Here is a 20,762-nt window from a genome sequence, read left to right as displayed (position 1 = left end):
GTCCTGAGAAGTCCATAGTCTCGTGTTGCCAGACTGTTGCCTCTCGCAATTTTCATTGTCTGGCTACGTAACGTGAGACTATGATATGATGAGAAGAGATTGATAAGTGGGGCAGAGACCACATGGAATCGGAAACAAAAACAATCAATCGCACCTACTGACAGACACAAGTCAGTCAAGTTCATACAACAAGTAATTTTGGAATGTAATCCTAGCAGAATAATTATTGATTGCAGTCTCCTCTCCATCCTCATTCTTGGTTTCTCTCAACAAGGCTGGAGGGGGATTACTTTGGCAGTCCAGTGATGGGGAGGTATTCTCTACTGGCAGGTCATCTTCATCAATCTCATTTTCCTCAGCTGGTATATTGTCACCTGTTCCCAGCGACATGCTGCCATCTTTAGTTTGGCTGCTGTGGTCTGTGACCAATGCCATGGCAGACACAGCTAATGCCATTTGTTTTGTGTCACTTGGTATCTGTGTTATAAGTGAGGCCTTTGTTTCCACCTTATTCGTCTTACCATTTGAATAATCATTTTCTGCTTCATTGATCTCTGAAGTCTTCACATAAGCATTTGAATGGTAATAATTGTCATTGCAGGGGGTAGGGATACTCTCATAATCAACAGCGAGTCCCTCTTCAGTAGATGGGCCTATATGATGGACAGTACCATCGTCTTGGCAAACTGTACCGCAGGCGTCTTTGCATTGTGCTGCTTGCAGTGCTTGGACACAAATCTTTCCATCTTTCTCTTTGCTTTCCACAATTCCCTCATGGTCCCCTATAACCTTGTCTTCATCAGTTTTCACGTGAGCATTTGGCTCAGAAGAATAATAATTTTCATTGCAGAGTGCAGAGATGTTGCCATTATCAACAGTGATTCCCTCTTCAGGAGACAGGCCTGTATGATGGATAGTACTGTCCCCTTGGTAAACAGTACAGCAGGCATCTTTGTATTGTGCTGCTTGGTCACATATCTCGCATTCTCTCACTTTTCTTTCCACAATTTCCCTTTGCTTCCCTTTACCATTGTCTTCATCTTTCTCACATTCTTGCTCCTTCCATTTCTCCTCCACTCCACTTACCTCTGCCTCAAACTCCTCATCTTTGTCATTATGACAAAAATGTAAAGCTTCCCTGGTAGGCAAAACAGGCAATGTGATGGTGAGCTGTCCTTTCTGTTTGTTGAACTTGGCATAGCCTTTATCCTCATCCACAGGGTATGCTAAAGGAAGCTCCAGTCTATAGGCTGGTTTGCTGGACTCCAACAGTAGGGTTCTACTCTTTATCTCCAGGTTAGCATCCCTGGCTGACTTAAGTAGGGGCACGTCAACAGTGACAACTATGTCCTTGGGTCTTGAGCTTTGGGCTGGGTCTCTGGAACATCGGAAGTCCTGCAGATCAATTAAGGATCTGTATTTTAATGTGTAGATCGGTGCCGTCACCTCCTTGGTTGTCTGTGGTTGCACTGGTTGGATGTGGAGAGTCTTGGCTTTGGTGTCATTGTTGGTTTTTGCTGTGGGAGCCTCTGTTGACTCGGTTGTTGCTGGGTCCTTTTCAGGGTATGGGAAAGCAAGAGTGTTGGACTGTGTTGGAGGCTCTTTGGATATAAAGCCAGAAATGGGTTTTCGAATGATACAAGGATGAGGACTACCTTTGTACTTGATGTTCAACTCTCTCACATTATTTTCATCAAGATTCACTTTAAAAGCATCTTGGATTCCTTGAATGGCTGTGTTGTCCACCATACTCATGAACCGTTTGTCTTTGTTAGCGAGGTGAATACTGTCAGGATGGAACACAACATCATAGATCATGAACTTGTTTCCCTTTCGATCTCTCTCTTGTCTTCCAGGGACTAAGCTGTGGGACAGAGACCAATGCTGCCCCCTCCTGCCATCCTCTGTCACTCCCCTTTTGAATTCAGGCTTTGCAATTTCTTTGCTGCTACAGATGTTGATGAAGCACTTCTGACTGCCATTGAGACTCGTCCTGAGAACCCTAAATGGTTCAACATGGATAAAATGTACGTCATTTCCTCTCCCCTGTTCCAACTGTTTGATTTCTTCTTCATATCTTTTCTTTTTATTGGGGTCCGATAACTCTCTAGCATAATCAAATAGCATTTTTCTGAACTTTTCATCTCTGAAAGCTTGTGTGAATGTCTTGATTTCATCCTCTGTCACATTAAGTTCTTTTGTGATTTTCTTGATTCCGTCCTCTGTCAAAAGTTCTTTTTTATGTTCTCCGAACTCCATGTTGATGGCAATGGGGAAGTAGCAAAACTACGTTATCAACCAAACATGCGATGAAATTAGGCAAATGTGAACTAAATAGAGCTTATATTTATACAAGTTTCAAAGTAATAATTCAATGGTAATATTAAGTGGTTTTATATTGGGTGATGTCGGTGATGTCACAAATTAGTTCTGGCCTTGCATTATGATTGGGTGATTCGATCATGTATTATTCGAAACACCGTTCCTGTCATTTGCAAACACGTTCCTGTCTTTGCAAAAGCGCACCTTTTTTACCTTGCCTATTAGCAATGGCTGCCAAGCCCCCAGTGAGGCTCTCCAACGGCGCTTGGCCCTAGTGGTAAGAGCGGGGACTGCAGGCTGACCTGTGGAGTTATGACGAGGAAACCCGTGCATCTGGGCTTTAACATTGGGCACCCGTTTGCACTTCCGCATTTTGGACACCAAATTTTGGTTCTTCTGGGTGCTTCAAAACGCCACTGACATGAATAGCGGGGGGCGGGGCTATTGCTCCAGTTCAGTCTCTATCCTTTTAATACTCTAATGGCTGCCACCAGCTGAAAGCAAAGGTAGAGGCCTGCATCCTCCCACACTAATCTGTTCGTCACTGATTAGGCCTACTGAGTGATTACAGACAGACATGGTGCAACACATTGTGAGTGTGTGGTCATTTGAAAAGGAAACAAATTAAGTGTATAGGACTTCTTATGAACGGTCGGTCCTGTCCGGTCCTGTCTGATGATGTCCATCATCAAAATATGAACCATTTCTGGATTTCTGTAGTAGACTGAAGACACTCTCTCCTCTTCTCTTTTGCTCTAATGACAATGTCGGAGACAATTAGGTCTAACCTTACATTGATCACTCTGTTATTATCCTCGACAGGCCATAATGTACTCAATTATGCGAGTCTGTCCGTCCGTCTGTGAACATTTAATCTCATGTGCTGTCCATGAAACTGTGCATGCACTCAAAAAGGGTGAGAATCACTGAATAAACGGTAACCGGAAGAGTGGACAATGCAAATATGTAAATAAAAGGAGGGGGGGGGGGGATAATAATGGCTACCGGTATGCAAATTGCAAGCTATTCTTATACTTCACATGGTAATTTATGGGCATAAAAGTACATATTTAGATCTGATAATGATGTACTGTGCATGTTGAAATCATATATACTTGAATATATACTGAATTCAGACCATTGTCCAAAGCCTATTTATTTTTGCGCGGTGTGGCAACATGTGGCTTTTACCGTCGTGTGTAAGGACTAATAAGACTAAGAGACCCAATATTCTAGACAGCTATGCTGGCTCCTGCAGTCACACTGTAAAAAGAATCACACTTGTGTGAAGTGAGGGGAGCTCTTATCATCATACATCATACATAGGAGCACATTCTTTGCAATGTTACTGTGAGAGTGTGTGTGAGATCCAAGCCCCAGAACCACCGAGAATGGTCAAAGCCTCAGAAGCCTGGTGGCTAAATGCAGGACTTCCACATTTGGGACACTACTGCACATGCTTCTATTGTCAGAACTTCTGGGTGCTTCATGCGCTTGTGAGAAACTTTAATTGAAATGAATAGATGGGGGTGGGGCAGTCCGCCCTCTAGATATGACGGTGAGATCATATAATTCAATGATGTGGAGATGGGAGATCCTGTAAATCTCCCATCTCTGTTTCCTAAATCATGCGTCTGTAAAGTAAATATCCATGTTTTCTTAATTTGTTACGTTTCGTACAATCTTTAAAAAAATTCAGAACATCTTTCAAATGAATTTCAGAAATAGGCTAAATAAAGTCCATAAATGTAAAAGGAAAAGAAAAAAGAAGAAAACGTGTTCCATTGCAGGCTTCTAGATCAGCTATCTTTACACTACAATATGAGAAGGTATAGTGGATGGAGCCTGTATGTGAGAACGTTAGGTCTAACTCCTCAGTCCTCACACACCACATGTCCAATTGCCTCCATATTTTCACACCAAAATGGCTCATGGGTTTATGCTTCTACTTAACAGTTTACATTTATATTCACTTTTTTGCCCCATATTTGTCAGTAGGTGGCACGCATGGAAAAAAAGTCATTTCAATTTAGTGAAAGGAGGGGCTTGCTGGAGAACTTGTCCAGCTAGCCCATACTTGATGTACAGAAAACATTTCAAAACAAATAATGCAGATGGATGTAACAAGCTGGAGTTAATTTGTGCTAATTCTCTAATCTTAAAATGCCTGAACTAGTGATCTGCTTTCAAATATACTCTCCTATAATCTAAAGTCACATCAAAGGATAGCATCGACATTATTTTTCTTTAACTTTTGGCTTTTCCCTTCAGGGGAATCATCTGGGGATCACCTGCCTCCATCTAACGGTTAGATGGAGGCAGATGATAGAAACAGGTTAGATTCTAACCTGTTCTCTGCCTCCTCTTCTTTCACACAAACTAACTTCATGTCCTCTTTCACTACATCCATTAATCTTCTCTTTGCTCTTCCTCTAGGCGTCCTGCATGGCAGTTCCAACATCAGTATCCTTCTACCGATATACTCACTATCCCTTCTCTGTACATCACGTGGTTGGTGTGCGACACTGACTTTGTTCTTGTTCCTGACAAGCTCTGCTTCTTGGACAGTGAGCAGGACATCTTGACTATATAAAAAAAAGCTCTCTCCCTGCCTCTTCATTATTTATGAAGACTTAATTAAGATTCATAAATGGTGGAAATGTACAGATAAATCCGTATTGACATTGACAGTCAATGTTACTGTATCTAGATGCTGCTGACATCAATATCTGTATCATCTTGCTCTTCTGTGTCCTCCTCCTTTAGTACGTCAGGAATGTACATGTCCTTGTCGCAGTCGGCGTCCAGCTCCTTGCAAGTCTCCCAGTTTATAGATAGGTTGTGCAGGCATTTAAAATGCCCAAAGAAGATATGCATCATGGCAACGATAAGGATGATGCTCAGAACTATAGTCGTGAATATGAACGGCGGAGAATTAAACCCCTTGGTGAAGGTGAAGAAAAACACATAGAACAGACAGATAATGGGGGCCATCCCCACGTAGGTCACGGCAGCAGAATGGATCATTTTGTCGAGTTTGGCGGGCAGGTATGCATAATACATGTTGTACCTGTCGGTGAAGCGCTTCATCAACATGTACATCAGTCCAAAAGGGACGATGATTGGGCATGCGATGCTGTAGGCCATGACTATAGTAAAGACACACATCATCCAGGCATAAGCTGTCCCATAGTCAAACTCTTCGGCTTGGTCTGTTTTGACAAACCTGCGGTCAGCATCGTTACGGGCCAGACAAATGCGGATAGTATAAGTGAGAAAACCGACGATGTTCAACAGTTCACAGGGAATACCAATGAAGGCTGAAGCAATGACATAATTCACAAAGAAGGCTCCAATGTGGGGGAGGAACACACAGTCAAATCTGTCTAATTTTTCTGATTCCTTTGCATTGCTAAAGATCAAGTCGAATAATACTTCCAGATTGGCGAGTCCCAATGAGGGCAGCACCAGGACCATCAAGATTAAGAAAATGTAGCCTTTGAACATGGCCTCCTTTCTTGTTACCGACTGCGTCCAGTGGGCTTCCATATCAGAAGAGTACAAAACGACGATGGGGAGAGTACAGGATAAGACAGCCATAAGGACAGTGGGGAGGAACATTTTGATAACTGGATTTAGGTCGTCGATGACTCTTAAATCATCCATTTTGGTGATAAACCTGGCTGGGGTGGTGAGGTAGTACAAGAGCGTGAATAGGGATATGTTGATGGCAAACCAGCGGAACCACCACCAGTATTTATTACACGACAGCTCACCCCAATTGATGTTATTCGGATCAGAGGCATAGGTGACATAGATATTCGGGTTCCTCAAGTTGACTTTGAGTTTCTCCTTATTGACCGATGATTCCTTTGGCTTTTGACACCAGCAGCGACAGTAGCCGCCATAACACTTGCAAGTATTGAAGTCCCTGATGATTATGTTAGTCATGGCCTCGCTTCGGAAGGTGACAAAGGCCATTCCTAAGGGTTTAGTTGTAGCAGCATCTTTCTCTGTCTTAAAATCTCTATCCAGTTGTTTCTCCAGATCGGTGTAGTACATCACGGCCTCCTCCTTTTTTTCTCCGCATTTGTTGAAGATGAAGAGGGGGCCATGGAGCCATGACTTTGGGTTGATCATGGTAGGTGTTCCCCTAATCTTATCCAACTCGGTGTAGAAAATCTTGCTGCGCTTTGCTGCCTCCCTTTTAGATTTTAGCATTTTCAGCTTGGACACATCAAAACACAAACTAACGTTTATAACAACACATCCATCCTCCTTATACGCCTCGTTAAAGTGGTTCTGTATGTCCTCCTCCCTGGAACCTTTAGGGATTCCAGTGATGAATAAAGTGTGTCTCACCACGTCATCCTCTTTGTAGTGCATTTTAGCTTTGTGCCGTTTCATGAAGTACAGTGTCAGTAACACGTAAAATAATGCAAAGACTGTGTGCAGCCATAGGCGTGGATTATCGGAGTCTAAGTTAGCAATCATTGTTCGCCCAAAATTGTAGGGGTTGTTTCGTTCATATATGTGTCCGGTAAAGTTGATTGGCAAGATAATGAAAATAGACAGTGCGCACATCACTACCAGCAATTGAATGATGTGGCGCTGAAAGGACAGGTAGTGTTCCGCATCCTCACCGCACTTCTCCCGAATCTGTTCGTCACTGATGCAGTACATGGAAGTTAGCCAAGAACAAAAGGGTTTTGGCCTATCATTTTCCTTCGCTTCAGCTTCTTTCAATTCATCTTCCTTCAATTCATTTTCTCTCACAGAATTTACATCTTTCACCAATGCAAGACGTCCATGGTCGCCAAGTCTTTGCATGCAGGAGAACATTAGCAGCATAAACAAGAACACCATGAAGTCCAGGGCAAGGACGGTGAGCACCCCTCCAAAGTTCAAGCCTTTAAGAAGGTCACTGTGGATCTTGGTTGAATTGGTGCATATCTCCTGGCGCGTCTGGTTTAAGCCTTGAGCGGTCCAAATGACCATCATCAAAATCAGCACTCTCTCAAAATAAGCCATTACTGTTGGAAATCACAGCTAAAGACTCTTCTCTCTAGTGACTATTCAAACTGAACTGAAGTGATGGATGAAGTCGTGAGGTTTAGCTTATATATATAGGCAGTGGACGTCACAAGTAGGTCGACCTTGCGTTGTGATTGGCTGAGACAAATTGTCAATGTTTCCAAATATATAACATGCAACACACACGACATGCGACAGAAGCACACACACATGCACAAGCACGCACAGAGACCCTCTTCTACAATGGTTCCCAAAGTGAGGTCCGGGGACTCCTTGAGGGAGTTCCAGGGGGTCCATGGGGGGGTAAATGATAATTAGGAACCAAATGGACCCTTATGGGTCTATAACTCTGAGAGTGTACAAATGGAACAACATTTTACGATATAAATTAGGGTCCCAGAGATAGAAAAGCCATTAAATGGGGGACCGTAGCCTAATTCAGGTCAAACCTGGTGGTCCTTGAAATGAAAATGGTTGAAAATCACTGTTAGAGCTGTAAAAACATCTTCTCTTATGGGGGTCCTTAATTGGCATATATTTTCAAATGGGGGTCCATGGGCTAATGAGTATCATTTTGGGGGTCCTTGACATGAACAAGTTTGGGAACCACTGCTCTTCTAGACGGCTCGGCCCTTGCTCCAATTGTTTTTTTGAGTGGTGCTAACCACTCCAACGTGTGGCTTTGTGATTTTCTGTGTCTATTATTCTGCCCCCAATTCAAGTCAATGGCAAAATCAAATACTTGATAGTGGGTGCAGCAGATCAACTCATCAAAGGCACCGCTCACTTCACACTGGGGTGTCTTATTTCTGAGGGGCAATAGCCCCTCCTATACACAGCTTTGTGTGTGTGTTTGTACCATGGAATGTGATGATTTGATTGGCTGAGCACGGAATGTGAAGTATGATGATAAGAGCGCCCTTCACATGAGTGTGATTTTTGAGGGGTGCTAGCCCCTCCTATATACAGCTTTTGTCCCCACACGTCTCAATATTTGCCATTGACCATGAACAATTAGGTCAAATGTCCGCTAAATCTTGTCCCCACATGTCTCATATTTGCCATTGACAATGAAAGGAGAAATTAGGATCAAATGTCCACCAAATATGATGTAAATTCAGGACCACTTATCTTCATATAATTGGTCCTCACTAATGTTCATAATAAAATACCACAAATGTTTTCTACTCGGTCTGTGTCTCATAAGAAGGCTGTGGGCAGTTCAGAAACCCGTCCACCAGTGACATCATCAAAGACCAATTTTTCTTAACAAGAACGTTTTTTAATAATATTTTGATTTTTATTATCGTGAGAACGATGGCTTCCATTATCGCATTGCAACTTTTCAGGAATAGAAAGCCTGTAGTTTCTATTACCTTGGATTCCCCATTGATGATGTCACTGGTGGACAGGTTTCTGAACTGCCCACAGCTCTCCTATGAGACACAGAAAAAACATTAGCGAGGACCAATTATATGAAGGTAGGTTGAAAAGTGGTGAAGTGGTCCTTTAACCAACCAATCCAACTAATTTCCGTTGTTCATGTCATGAGATGATGTATGATGATGTATGTGCCCCTCACTTCACACAGGTGTGATTTTTATACGTAATATTCCAGTATATGAATTATTTTATATTTTATTGTGTGTGTGTGTGTGTGTGTGTGTGTGTGTGTGTGTGTGTGTGTGTGTGTGTGTGTGTGTGTGTGTGTGTGTGTGTGTGTGTGCGTGCGTCCTGCATGATTGGTGTAACTCAGAACTGTGAAAATGTCTGACCGTTCGGTCTCAAACCTGCAGTGTATTTCACATAAACCAATTGAACATGGATGGACGGAACACTTTATCACACTTCTGCGACCAAAATGTCTTATCACAGAGTCTGCTCACACTATATATGCAGTGACACTCGAAGATGTCCTTCCTTGGTGTGAAATGGCATGAGGGACCCCCACAAAAAGACCCCCCCAAAAATCGAATGGGGCTTGAGACCACAGCTTGAGACACATCCTGATTCTTGGTCTTTGGAGGCTCATGGAAGCAAAACAAAAGCTCACACTGGAAAGTCTGTTGATCAAAGCACGTACCAACAATGACCACATGATGGCAGTGTCTGCACATGCTATCAGCATTGACTCTTTAATGAATGGGTTGGGTTTTCAAGTATTAAGAAACGTTTAACTACAGGCAGTGCAATAGTGCATGGTGAAAGAAGTACTCTGATTTTGGAAGTAAAAGTAGCAATACCACAGTGTGAAAAGTACTTTCTTAAAAGACCATTTCACCTCACTAATGTTCATGATAAAATACAACAATTTTTGAGGGGTGCAACCACTCCTATAGACAGCTATGTGGGTCCCTGGGTCTGTCCCTGGCTGGCTGTGTCTGTCTGAGCCTAACACACACACACACACACACACACACACACACACACACACACACACACACACACACACGGTAACTGTCATTTCTCAACTATTTCGGACGCCAGGCGGCTCGCCTGGGCGCGTTCGTGGGGGTCTGGAAGTTCCGGGACCCCCCCCAGGGATCCCCACACGGTAACTGTCATTTCTTGACCGTTTTGGATGCGAAGCGGCTCGCTGGAACCAGGCCGGCACCCTGGCCACGTTCCAGGGACCCCTCGGGGACCCCCACACAGAGTTGCACCACTCACTTCACACTGGTAGATTTTTTATAAACAAAATATATATATTTTGTTTTATTATCGTGAGAACGATGGCTTCCATTGCAACTTTTCAGGTATAGAGGGTATGCGCATTGCATAAAGTGAATGGCAGATCGAGTGGCAAAGGTGGTGACAAAGTTAATAATGTTGTTTAATGCAATCAAATAGAGTTATCTTTTTGGATGTATGGGCTGTCACAGCCAGAAAGTAGTTTTTTGTCACTCAGTAAGTGTTCCCGCGTAACTTCCGGGTTTGATGATGTCACATGCATACCCTCTATAGTCTATAGAAAGCCTGCAGTTTCTATTAGCTTGGATTCCTCATCGATGATGTCACTGCGGTGGACGGGTTTCTGAACTGCGACTGTGGCTCAAGTGATGGCCAATCACTTCCCGACCCAGATTTTTCCTGCCCTTCCGGGAATCGAACCGGCAACCTTTTGGCAACAAGGGCGCTCCTCTAACCCTTAGGCCACCCCCTACAAAAATAAGCTACAATAAGTACGCATTATACAGAATGCACATTTTCAGAAACATTAAAAGGTGCTATACAAATAAAGCTTTATTACTTGCGCAAGCAGAGCGCGCAAGTAATGTTTTCGCGGCCCAGGCCGTAGCGTAACGGTCTGGGCACCGGACTGGTAATCCAGTCGCAGTGTGCCGCGGGTTCGACTCCCGGACCCGACACGGCCTTTACTGCATGTCATCCCCCCATCTCTCTCCCGTTTCCTGTCAGCCTACTGTCTGTCCCTTCAAAAATCAATAAAAGGCGTAAGCCGCAAAAAAATATCTTTAAAAAGAAAAGTAATGTTTTCGCCCGGTCTCTTCCGCCGTGACAGCTGTCCCGCCATTCGTTGTTTATGCAGAAAAACATCAAATCTGTGCCTGTTTTGCTGGGACCAAATGACCACAAATGACCATATTTCTTACGTCATCATTTAGGGCTAGTCATACGTATACTATATACATAATCAGTAAAAATAAAATAGCAAATTGTGCCTGATCTGCTGGGACCAGAGTACGTGGTGTGTATATGTATGACTAGCTCTTAATGATGACGTAAGAAATATGGTCATTTGTGGTCATTTGGTCCCAGCAAACCAGGCACAGATTTGCTGTTTTCTTGCATAAACATCAAATGGCGGGACAGCTGTCACGGTTTTTGGCGCAAAGTAACCACAGTATACCGCTAATCAACTTACAACTACACACTTTATACAGTATAGAGTATATATGTATACGTATATAGTATATGCCTATATACTATATATATACTATATATATTTCTTACGTCATCATTTAGAGCTAGTCATACGTATACTATATACATAATCAGTAAAAATAAAATAGCAAATTGTGCCTGATCTGCTGGGACCAGAGTACGTGGTGTGTATATGTATGACTAGCTCTTAATGATGACGTAAGAAATATGGTCATTTGTGGTCGTTTGGTCCCAGCAAACCAGGCACAGATTTGCTGTTTTCTTGCATAAACATCAAATGGCGGGACAGCTGTCACAGTTTTTGGCGCAAAGTAACCACAGTATACCGCTAATCAACTTACAACTACACACTCTATATAGTATATATGTATACGTATATAGTATATGCCTATATACTATATATATACTATATATATTTCTTACGTCATCATTTACAGCTAGTCATACCGACTCATACGTATACTATATACATAATCAGTAAAAATAAAATAGCAAATTGTGCCTGATCTGCTGGGACCAGAGTATGTGGTGTGTGTATATGTATGACTAGCTCTTGATGACGTAAGAAATATGGTCATTTGTGGTCGTTTGGTCCCAGCAAACCAGGCACAGATTTGCTGTTTTCTTGCATAAACATCAAATGGCGGGACAGCTGTCACAGTTTTTGGCGCAAAGTAACCACAGTATACCGCTAATCAACTTACAACTACACACTCTATATAGTATATGTATACATATATAGTATATGCCTATATACTATATATATACTATATATATTTCTTACGTCATAATTTACAGCTAGTCATACGTATACTATATACATAATCAGTAAAATTGTGCCTGATCTGCTGGGACCAGAGTACGTGATGTGTATATGTATGACTAGCTCTTAATGATGACGTAAGAAATATGGTCATTTGTGGTCGTTTGGTCCCAGCAAACCAGGCACAGATTTGCTGTTTTCTTGCATAAACATCAAATGGCGGGACAGCTGTCACGGTTTTTGGCGCAAAGTAACCACAGTATACCGCTAATCAACTTACAACTACACACTCTATATAGTATATATGTATACGTATATAGTATATGCCTATATACTATATATATACTATATATAGTATATGCCTATATAGTATATGCCTGCTTTGCTGGGACCAAACGATCACAAATGACCATATCTCTTACGTCATCATTTAGAGCTAGTCATACGTATACTATATACATAATCAGTAAAAATAAAATAGCAAGTTGTGCCTGATCTGCTGTGACCAGAGTACGTGGTGTGTATATGTATGACTAGCTCTTCACCCAAACTTATATAGATAGAAACTTGAATCTTACTTAATAATACTAGGTGTTTATATGCATAAAGTAGGTAGGTAGCAAATAGTCTAATCTAAAAATTATACATTTCAAACGTTCCTTCACAGAGATACTGAGATTTGACAGTTTACAGCGGTCGAAAGGACTTGCGCGCTCTGCTTGCGCACTAGTTGGCCATTTATGGCCTACTAGTGTGCAACAAGCAAGTATGCACTCGACAGAGTGCAGTTCTAGTTATATCATGTTATTGGACTATATTATTAAGTCCTATTTTATACTTAGCTGATTTACAATCTCAAAAGTCATCACAATACAATGTGTTGTGACTCGTGTGCTTGTACATTGCCTATTTTCACATTTATTTCTGATAAAAAGTAGCTAGTGCCTGAAGCTGTCAAATAAAAGTAGTTGCACGTGATATGTATTAGAGTAATCAAGAAATTGAAAAACTAAAGTAAAACTACTTAAATTGTACTTAATTACAGTACTTGAGTAAATGTGTAAATGTTCTTAGTTTGCTGACTGACAGGTATGCTGTGTTGTGCACGCTGCATTGGTTTCAGTGGAACAGTGGGCCCCTGAGAACATGAACACTGGGCTCACCTTTCCAAAAATATTGATTTATTTTATATCAGATTTTACTGGAGGGCCAAATACATGTCATTTTGTAATTACATTTAAGGACCGATAAACGTAATAAAAATTGCTACAAAATCTGTAATGGTGGCACTATGGCGGATGAGCACCTCGTTGATTGTTCATATAGGGACCCATTGACTCAGTTCAAGTGAGAAATTCCCCCAACACCAAATTGCGACCTACAGGAAGGTACTGGATTAAGTGTATTAGAACACTGGGCAAATGATCGGGAGATGGTGAGTTCAAACCCCATCCAAGTCTTTACTTTCAAGACCGATTTCAGGAGAAGAAAAGAAAGAGAAAAGCATTGTGAATTGTCTGTAACCAGTGGCTCAGTGTGTTAGAACGCTGCCACATGATCGGGAGATGGTGAGTTCAAACCCCACGCAAACCTTTACTTTCAAGACCGATTTCCAGAAGAAGAAAACAAACAAAAAAGCAGTGTGAATTGTCTGGAACCAGTGGATCAGTGTGATAGAACGCTGCCACATGATCGGGAGATGGTGGATTCAAACCCCACTCAAGTTCAACCAAAAAAATTAAGGTTCAGCGTCTTCAGCGTCTTAGCGTCTCAGCGTTTATAAAAACAATATCCTCGTTTTTCATCATTTTTGACCATGGGCTATATAGCCCATATCGTACGGCATACTATAGCACGCCGTTTTTCATCATTTTTGAGGATTTGAAAAAAATGAAAAAATGAAAAAAATGATATAGCCCATCGTTTATTGAATTTTAGATTATTATTTTTTTTAATCCTCGTTTTTCATCATTTTGGACCATGGGCTATAGCCTATATCGTATGGAATACTATAGCACGCCGTTTTTCATCATTTTTGAGGATTTGAAAAAATGTAAAAAAACGATGGGTTATAGCCCATCGTTTTTTGAATTTTTGAAAAAACAATATCCTCGTTTTTCATCATTTTGGACCATGGGCTATACAGCCCATATCGTACGGCATACTATAGCACGCCGTTTTTCATCATTTTTGAGGATTTGGAAAAAATGAAAAAAACGATTTTGTATGTAGGACTAGTAGCATGCCAAAGTTTGTGCTATTGCCATAGTGAATGCATTGGTTGTTTAAGTTAAAAAAATTAAAACCGATGGGTTATAGCCCATCAAATTTTTGAAAAAACAATATCCTCGTTTTTCATCATTTTTGACCATGGGCTATATAGCCCATATCGTACGGAATACTATAGCACGCCGTTTGTCATCATTTTTGAGGATTTGAAAAAAATGAAGAAAAAAAAACGATGGGTTATAACCCATCGTTTAATGAATTTTTGATTTTTTTTATCCTCGTTTTTCATCATTTTGGACCATGAGCTATAGCCTATATCATACGGCATACTATATCACGCCGTTTTTCATCATTTTTGAGGATTTGGAAAAAGAAAAAAAAAACGATGGGTTATAGCCCATCGTTTTTTTATTAAAAAAAAAAAAGAATATCCTCGTTTTTCATCATTTTTGACCATGGGCTATATAGCCCATATCGTACGGAATACTATAGCACGTGTTTTTCATCATTTTTGAGGATTTGAAAAAAATAAAAAAATAAAAAACGATGTGTTATAGCCCATCGTTTTTTGAATTTTAGATTATTTTTTTAATCCTCGTTTTTCATCATTTTGGACCATGGGCTATAGCCTATATCATACGGCATACTATAGCACGCCGTTTTTCATAATTTTTGAGGATTTGAAAAAAATAAAAAAATAGAAAACGATGGGTTATAGCCCATCGTTTTTTGAATTTTAGATTATTTTTTTTTATCCTCGTTTTTCATCATTTTGTATGTAGGACTAGTAGCATGCCAAAGTTTGTGCTATTGCCATAGTGAATGCATTGGTTGTTTAAGTTAAAAAAATAAAAAACGATGGGTTATAGCCCATCGTTTTTTGAATTTTTGAAAAAACAATATCCTCGTTTTTCATAATTTTTGACCATGGGCTATATAGCCCATATGGTATGGAATACTATAGCACGCTGTTTTTCATCATTTTTGAGGATTTGAAAAAAATGAAGAAAAGAAAACGATGGGTTATATAGCCCATCGTTTAATGAATTTTTGATTTTTTTTTATCCTCGTTTTTCATCATTTTGGACCATGGGCTATAGCCTATATCATACGGCATACTATAGCACGCCGTTTTTCATCATTTTTGAGGATTTGAAAAAAATGAAAAAATGAAAAAAACGATGGATTATAGCCCATCGTTTATTGAATTAAAAAATATATATATATCCTCGTTTTTCATCATTTTGGACCATGGGCTATAGCCTATCATATGGCATACTATAGCACGCCGTTTTTCATCATTTTTGAGGATTTGAAAAAAATGAAAAAATGAAAAAGACGATGGGTTATAGCCCATCGTTTATTGAATTAAAAAAAAATATATATCCTCGTTTTTCATCATTTTGGACCATGGGCTATACAGCCTATATCATACGGCATACTATAGCACGCCGTTTTTCATCATTTTTGAGGATTTGAAAAAAATGAAAAAATGAAAAAAACGATGGATTATAGCCCATCGTTTATTGAATTAAAAAATATATATATATCCAGTTTTTCATCATTTTGGACCATGGGCTATAGCCTATCATATGGCATACTATAGCACGCCATTTTTCATAATTTTTGAGGATTTGAAAAAAAAAAAAAAAAAAAAAAACGATGGGTTATAGCCCATCGTTTTTTGAATTTTTGATTTTTTTTTATCCTCGTTTTTCATCATTTTGGACCATGGGCTATAGCCTATATCATACGGCATACTATAGCACGCCGTTTTTCATCATTTTTGAGGATTAAAAAAAAAAAAAAAAAATTTAAAAACGATGGGTTATAGCCCATCGTTTTTTTGAATTTTTGAAAAAACAATATCCTCGTTTTTCATCATTTCTGACCATGGGCTATACAGCCTATATCATACGGCATACTATAGCACGCCGTTTTTCATCATTTTTGAGGATTTGAAAAAAATAAAAAAATGAAAAAAACGATGGATTATAACCCATCGTTTAATGAATTTTTGATTTTTTTTATCCTCGTTTTTCATCATTTTGGACCATGAGCTATAGCCTATATCATACGGCATACTATATCACGCCGTTTTTCATCATTTTTGAGGATTTGGAAAAAGAAAAAAAAAACGATGGGTTATAGCCCATCGTTTTTTTATTAAAAAAAAAAAAGAATATCCTCGTTTTTCATCATTTTTGACCATGGGCTATATAGCCCATATCGTACGGAATACTATAGCACGTGTTTTTCATCATTTTTGAGGATTTGAAAAAAAAAACAAAAAAAAAAACGATGTGTTATAGCCCATCGTTTTTTGAATTTTAGATTATTTTTTTAATCCTCGTTTTTCATCATTTTGGACCATGGGCTATAGCCTATATCATACGGCATACTATAGCACGCCGTTTTTCATAATTTTTGAGGATTTGAAAAAAATAAAAAAATAGAAAACGATGGGTTATAGCCCATCGTTTTTTGAATTTTAGATAATTTTTTTTTATCCTCGTTTTTCATCATTTTGTATGTAGGACTAGTAGCATGCCAAAGTTTGTGCTATTGCCATAGTGAATGCATTGGTTGTTTAAGTTAAAAAAATAAAAAACGATGGGTTATAGCCCATCGTTTTTTGAATTTTTGAAAAAACAATATCCTCGTTTTTCATAATTTTTGACCATGGGCTATATAGCCCATATGGTATGGAATACTATAGCACGCTGTTTTTCATCATTTTTGAGGATTTGAAAAAAATGAAGAAAAGAAAACGATGGGTTATATAGCCCATCGTTTAATGAATTTTTGATTTTTTTTTATCCTCGTTTTTCATCATTTTGGACCATGGGCTATAGCCTATATCATACGGCATACTATAGCACGCCGTTTTTCATCATTTTTGAGGATTTGAAAAAAATGAAAAAATGAAAAAAACGATGGATTATAGCCCATCGTTTATTGAATTAAAAAAAATATATATATCCTCGTTTTTCATCATTTTGGACCATGGGCTATAGCCTATCATATGGCATACTATAGCACGCCGTTTTTCATCATTTTTGAGGATTTGAAAAAAATGAAAAAATGAAAAAGACGATGGGTTATAGCCCATCGTTTATTGAATTAAAAAAATATATATATCCTCGTTTTTCATCATTTTGGACCATGGGCTATACAGCCTATATCATACGGCATACTATAGCACGCCGTTTTTCATCATTTTTGAGGATTTGAAAAAAATGAAAAAATGAAAAAAACGATGGATTATAGCCCATCGTTTATTGAATTAAAAAATATATATATATCCAGTTTTTCATCATTTTGGACCATGGGCTATAGCCTATCATATGGCATACTATAGCACGCCGTTTTTCATAATTTTTGAGGATTTGAAAAAAAAAAAACAAAAAAAAAACGATGGGTTATAGCCCATCGTTTTTTGAATTTTTGATTTTTTTTTATCCTCGTTTTTCATCATTTTGGACCATGGGCTATAGCCTATATCATACGGCATACTATAGCACGCCGTTTTTCATCATTTTTGAGGATTAAAAAAAAAAATAATTAAATTAAAAACGATGGGTTATAGCCCATCGTTTTTTTGAATTTTTGAAAAAACAATATCCTCGTTTTTCATCATTTCTGACCATGGGCTATACAGCCTATATCATACGGCATACTATAGCACGCCGTTTTTCATCATTTTTGAGGATTTGAAAAAAAATAAAAAATGAAAAAAACGATGGATTATAGCCCATCGTTTATTGAATTAAAAAAATATATATATCCTCGTTTTTCATCATTTTGGACCATGGGCTATAGCCTATCATATGGCATACTATAGCACGCAGTTTTTCATCATTTTTGAGGATTTGAAAAAAAAACAACAACAAAAAAAACGATGGGTTATATCCCATCGTTTTTTGAATTTTAGATTATTTTTTTTTATCCTCGTTTTTCATCATTTTGTATGTAGGACTAGTAGCATGCCAAAGTTTGTGCTATTGCCATAGTGAATGCATTGGTTGTTTAAGTTAAAAAAATAAAAAACGATGGGTTATAGCCCATCGTTTTTTGAATTTTTGAAAAAACAATATCCTCGTTTTTCATAATTTTTGACCATGGGCTATATAGCCCATATGGTATGGAATACTATAGCACGCTGTTTTTCATCATTTTTGAGGATTTGAAAAAAATGAAGAAAAGAAAACGATGGGTTATATAGCCCATCGTTTAATGAATTTTTGATTTTTTTTTATCCTCGTTTTTCATCATTTTGGACCATGGGCTATAGCCTATATCATACGGCATACTATAGCACGCCGTTTTTCATCATTTTTGAGGATTTGAAAAAAATGAAAAAATGAAAAAAACGATGGATTATAGCCCATCGTTTATTGAATTAAAAAATATATATATATCCTCGTTTTCATCATTTTGGACCATGGGCTATAGCCTATCATATGGCATACTATAGCACGCCGTTTTTCATAATTTTTGAGGATTTGAAAAAAATGAAAAAATGAAAAAGACGATGGGTTATAGCCCATCGTTTATTGAATTAAAAAAATATATATATCCTCGTTTTTCATCATTTTGGACCATGGGCTATAGCCTATCATATGGCATACTATAGCACGCCGTTTTTCATCATTTTTGAGGATTTGAAAAAACAAAAAAAAAAAAAAACGATGGGTTATAGCCCATCGTTTTTTGAATTTTTGAATTTTTTTTATCCTCGTTTTTCATCATTTTGGACCATGGGCTATAGCCTATATCATACGGCATACTATAGCACGCCGTTTTTCATCATTTTTGAGGATTAAAAAATAAAAAAATAAAAATAAAAACGATGGGTTATAGCCCATCGTTTTTTTGAATTTTTGAAAAAACAATATCCTCGTTTTTCATCATTTCTGACCATGGGCTATACAGCCTATATCATACGGCATAATATAGCACGCCGTTTTTCATCATTTTTGAGGATTTGAAAAAAATGAAAAAATGAAAAAAACGATGGATTATAGCCCATCGTTTATTGAATTAAAAAAAATATATATATCCTCGTTTTTCATCATTTTGGACCATGGGCTATAGCCTATCATATGGCATACTATAGCACGCCGTTTTTCATCATTTTTGAGGATTTGAAAAAAAAACAACAAAAAAAAAACGATGGGTTATAGCCCATCGTTTTTTGAATTTTAGATTTTTTTTTTATCCTCGTTTTTCATCATTTTGGACAATGGGCTATAGCCAATATCGTACGGCATACTATAGCACGCCGTTTTTCATCATTTTTGAGGATTTGAAAAAAATGAAAAAATGAAAAAGACGATGGGTTATAGCCCATCGTTTATTGAATTAAAAAAAAATATATATCCTCGTTTTTCATCATTTTGGACCATGGGCTATAGCCTATCATACGGCATACTATAGCACGCCGTTTTTCATCATTTTTGAGGATTTGAAAAAAAAAAAAAAAACTATGGGTTATAGCCCATCGTTAAAAAAAATAATATTAATAAAAACCTCGTTTTTCATCATTTTTGACCATGGGCTATATAGCCCATATCGTACGGAATACTATAGCACGCCGTTTTTCATCATTTTTGAGGATTAAAAAAAAACAAAAAAAAACGATGGGTTATAGCCCATCGTTTTTTGAATTTTTGAATTTTTATTTTATCCTCGTTTTTCATTATTTTTGACCATGGGCTATATAGCCCATATCGTACGGAATACTATAGCACGCCGATTATTTTATCCTCGTTTTTCATCATTTTGGACCATGGGCTATAGCCTATATCATACGGCATACTATAGCACGCCGTTTTTCATCATTTTTGAGGATTTGAAAAAAAAAAAAAAAACGATGGGTTATAGCCCATCGTTAAAAAAAAAAAAAAAAAAAAAAACCTTGTTTTTCATCATTTTTGACCATGGGCTATATAGCCCATATCGTACGGAATACTATAGCACGCCGTTTTTCATCATTTTTGAGGATTAAAAAAGAAAAAAAAAAAACGATGGGTTATAGCCCATCGTTTTTTGAATTTTTGATTTTTTTTTTATCCTCGTTTTTCATCATTTTGGACCATGGGCTATAGCCCATATCGTACGGCATACTATAGCACGCCGTTTTTCATCATTTTTGAGGATTTGAAAAAAATGAAAAAATAAGAAAACGATGGGTTATAGCCCATCGTTTTTTGAATTTTTTTTTAAAAATTATCCTCGTTTTTCATCATTTTGGACCATGGGTATAGCCCATATCGTACAGCATACTATAGCACGCCGTTTTTCTACATTTTTGAGGATTTGAAAAAAATGATGGGTTATAGCCCATCGTTTTTTGAATTTTTGAATTGTTTTTATCCTCGTTTTTCATCATTTTGGACCATGGGCTATAGCCCATATCGTACGGCATACTATAGCACGCCGTTTTTCATCATTTTTGAGGATTAAAAAAAAATGAAAAAATAAGAAAACGATGGGTTATAGCGAATCG

General features: G+C 38.4%; 1 protein-coding gene across 1 annotated transcript; it reads right to left on the bottom strand.

Moving 5' to 3' along the window:
• Window positions 1-171: 171 nt before the first annotated feature.
• On the bottom strand, window positions 172-2,259 carry LOC310862056 (protein kintoun-like; the record flags this gene model as incomplete). The annotated part of the gene is made up of 1 exon (XM_083769792.1): window positions 172-2,259. One exon carries the CDS (start codon window positions 2,257-2,259, stop codon window positions 172-174), a length of 2,088 nt encoding a protein of 695 aa, XP_083625918.1.
• Between the last annotated feature and the right edge of the window lie 18,503 nt (window positions 2,260-20,762).

This window comes from Protomyctophum parallelum (genome assembly GCF_964188405.1).
Source record: "Protomyctophum parallelum genome assembly, chromosome: 7".
Classification (NCBI taxonomy): Eukaryota; Metazoa; Chordata; class Actinopteri; order Myctophiformes; family Myctophidae; genus Protomyctophum; species Protomyctophum parallelum.
The sequence above is the reverse complement of the archived record's forward strand: the minus strand, read 5'-3'. Positions and strand labels throughout refer to the sequence as shown.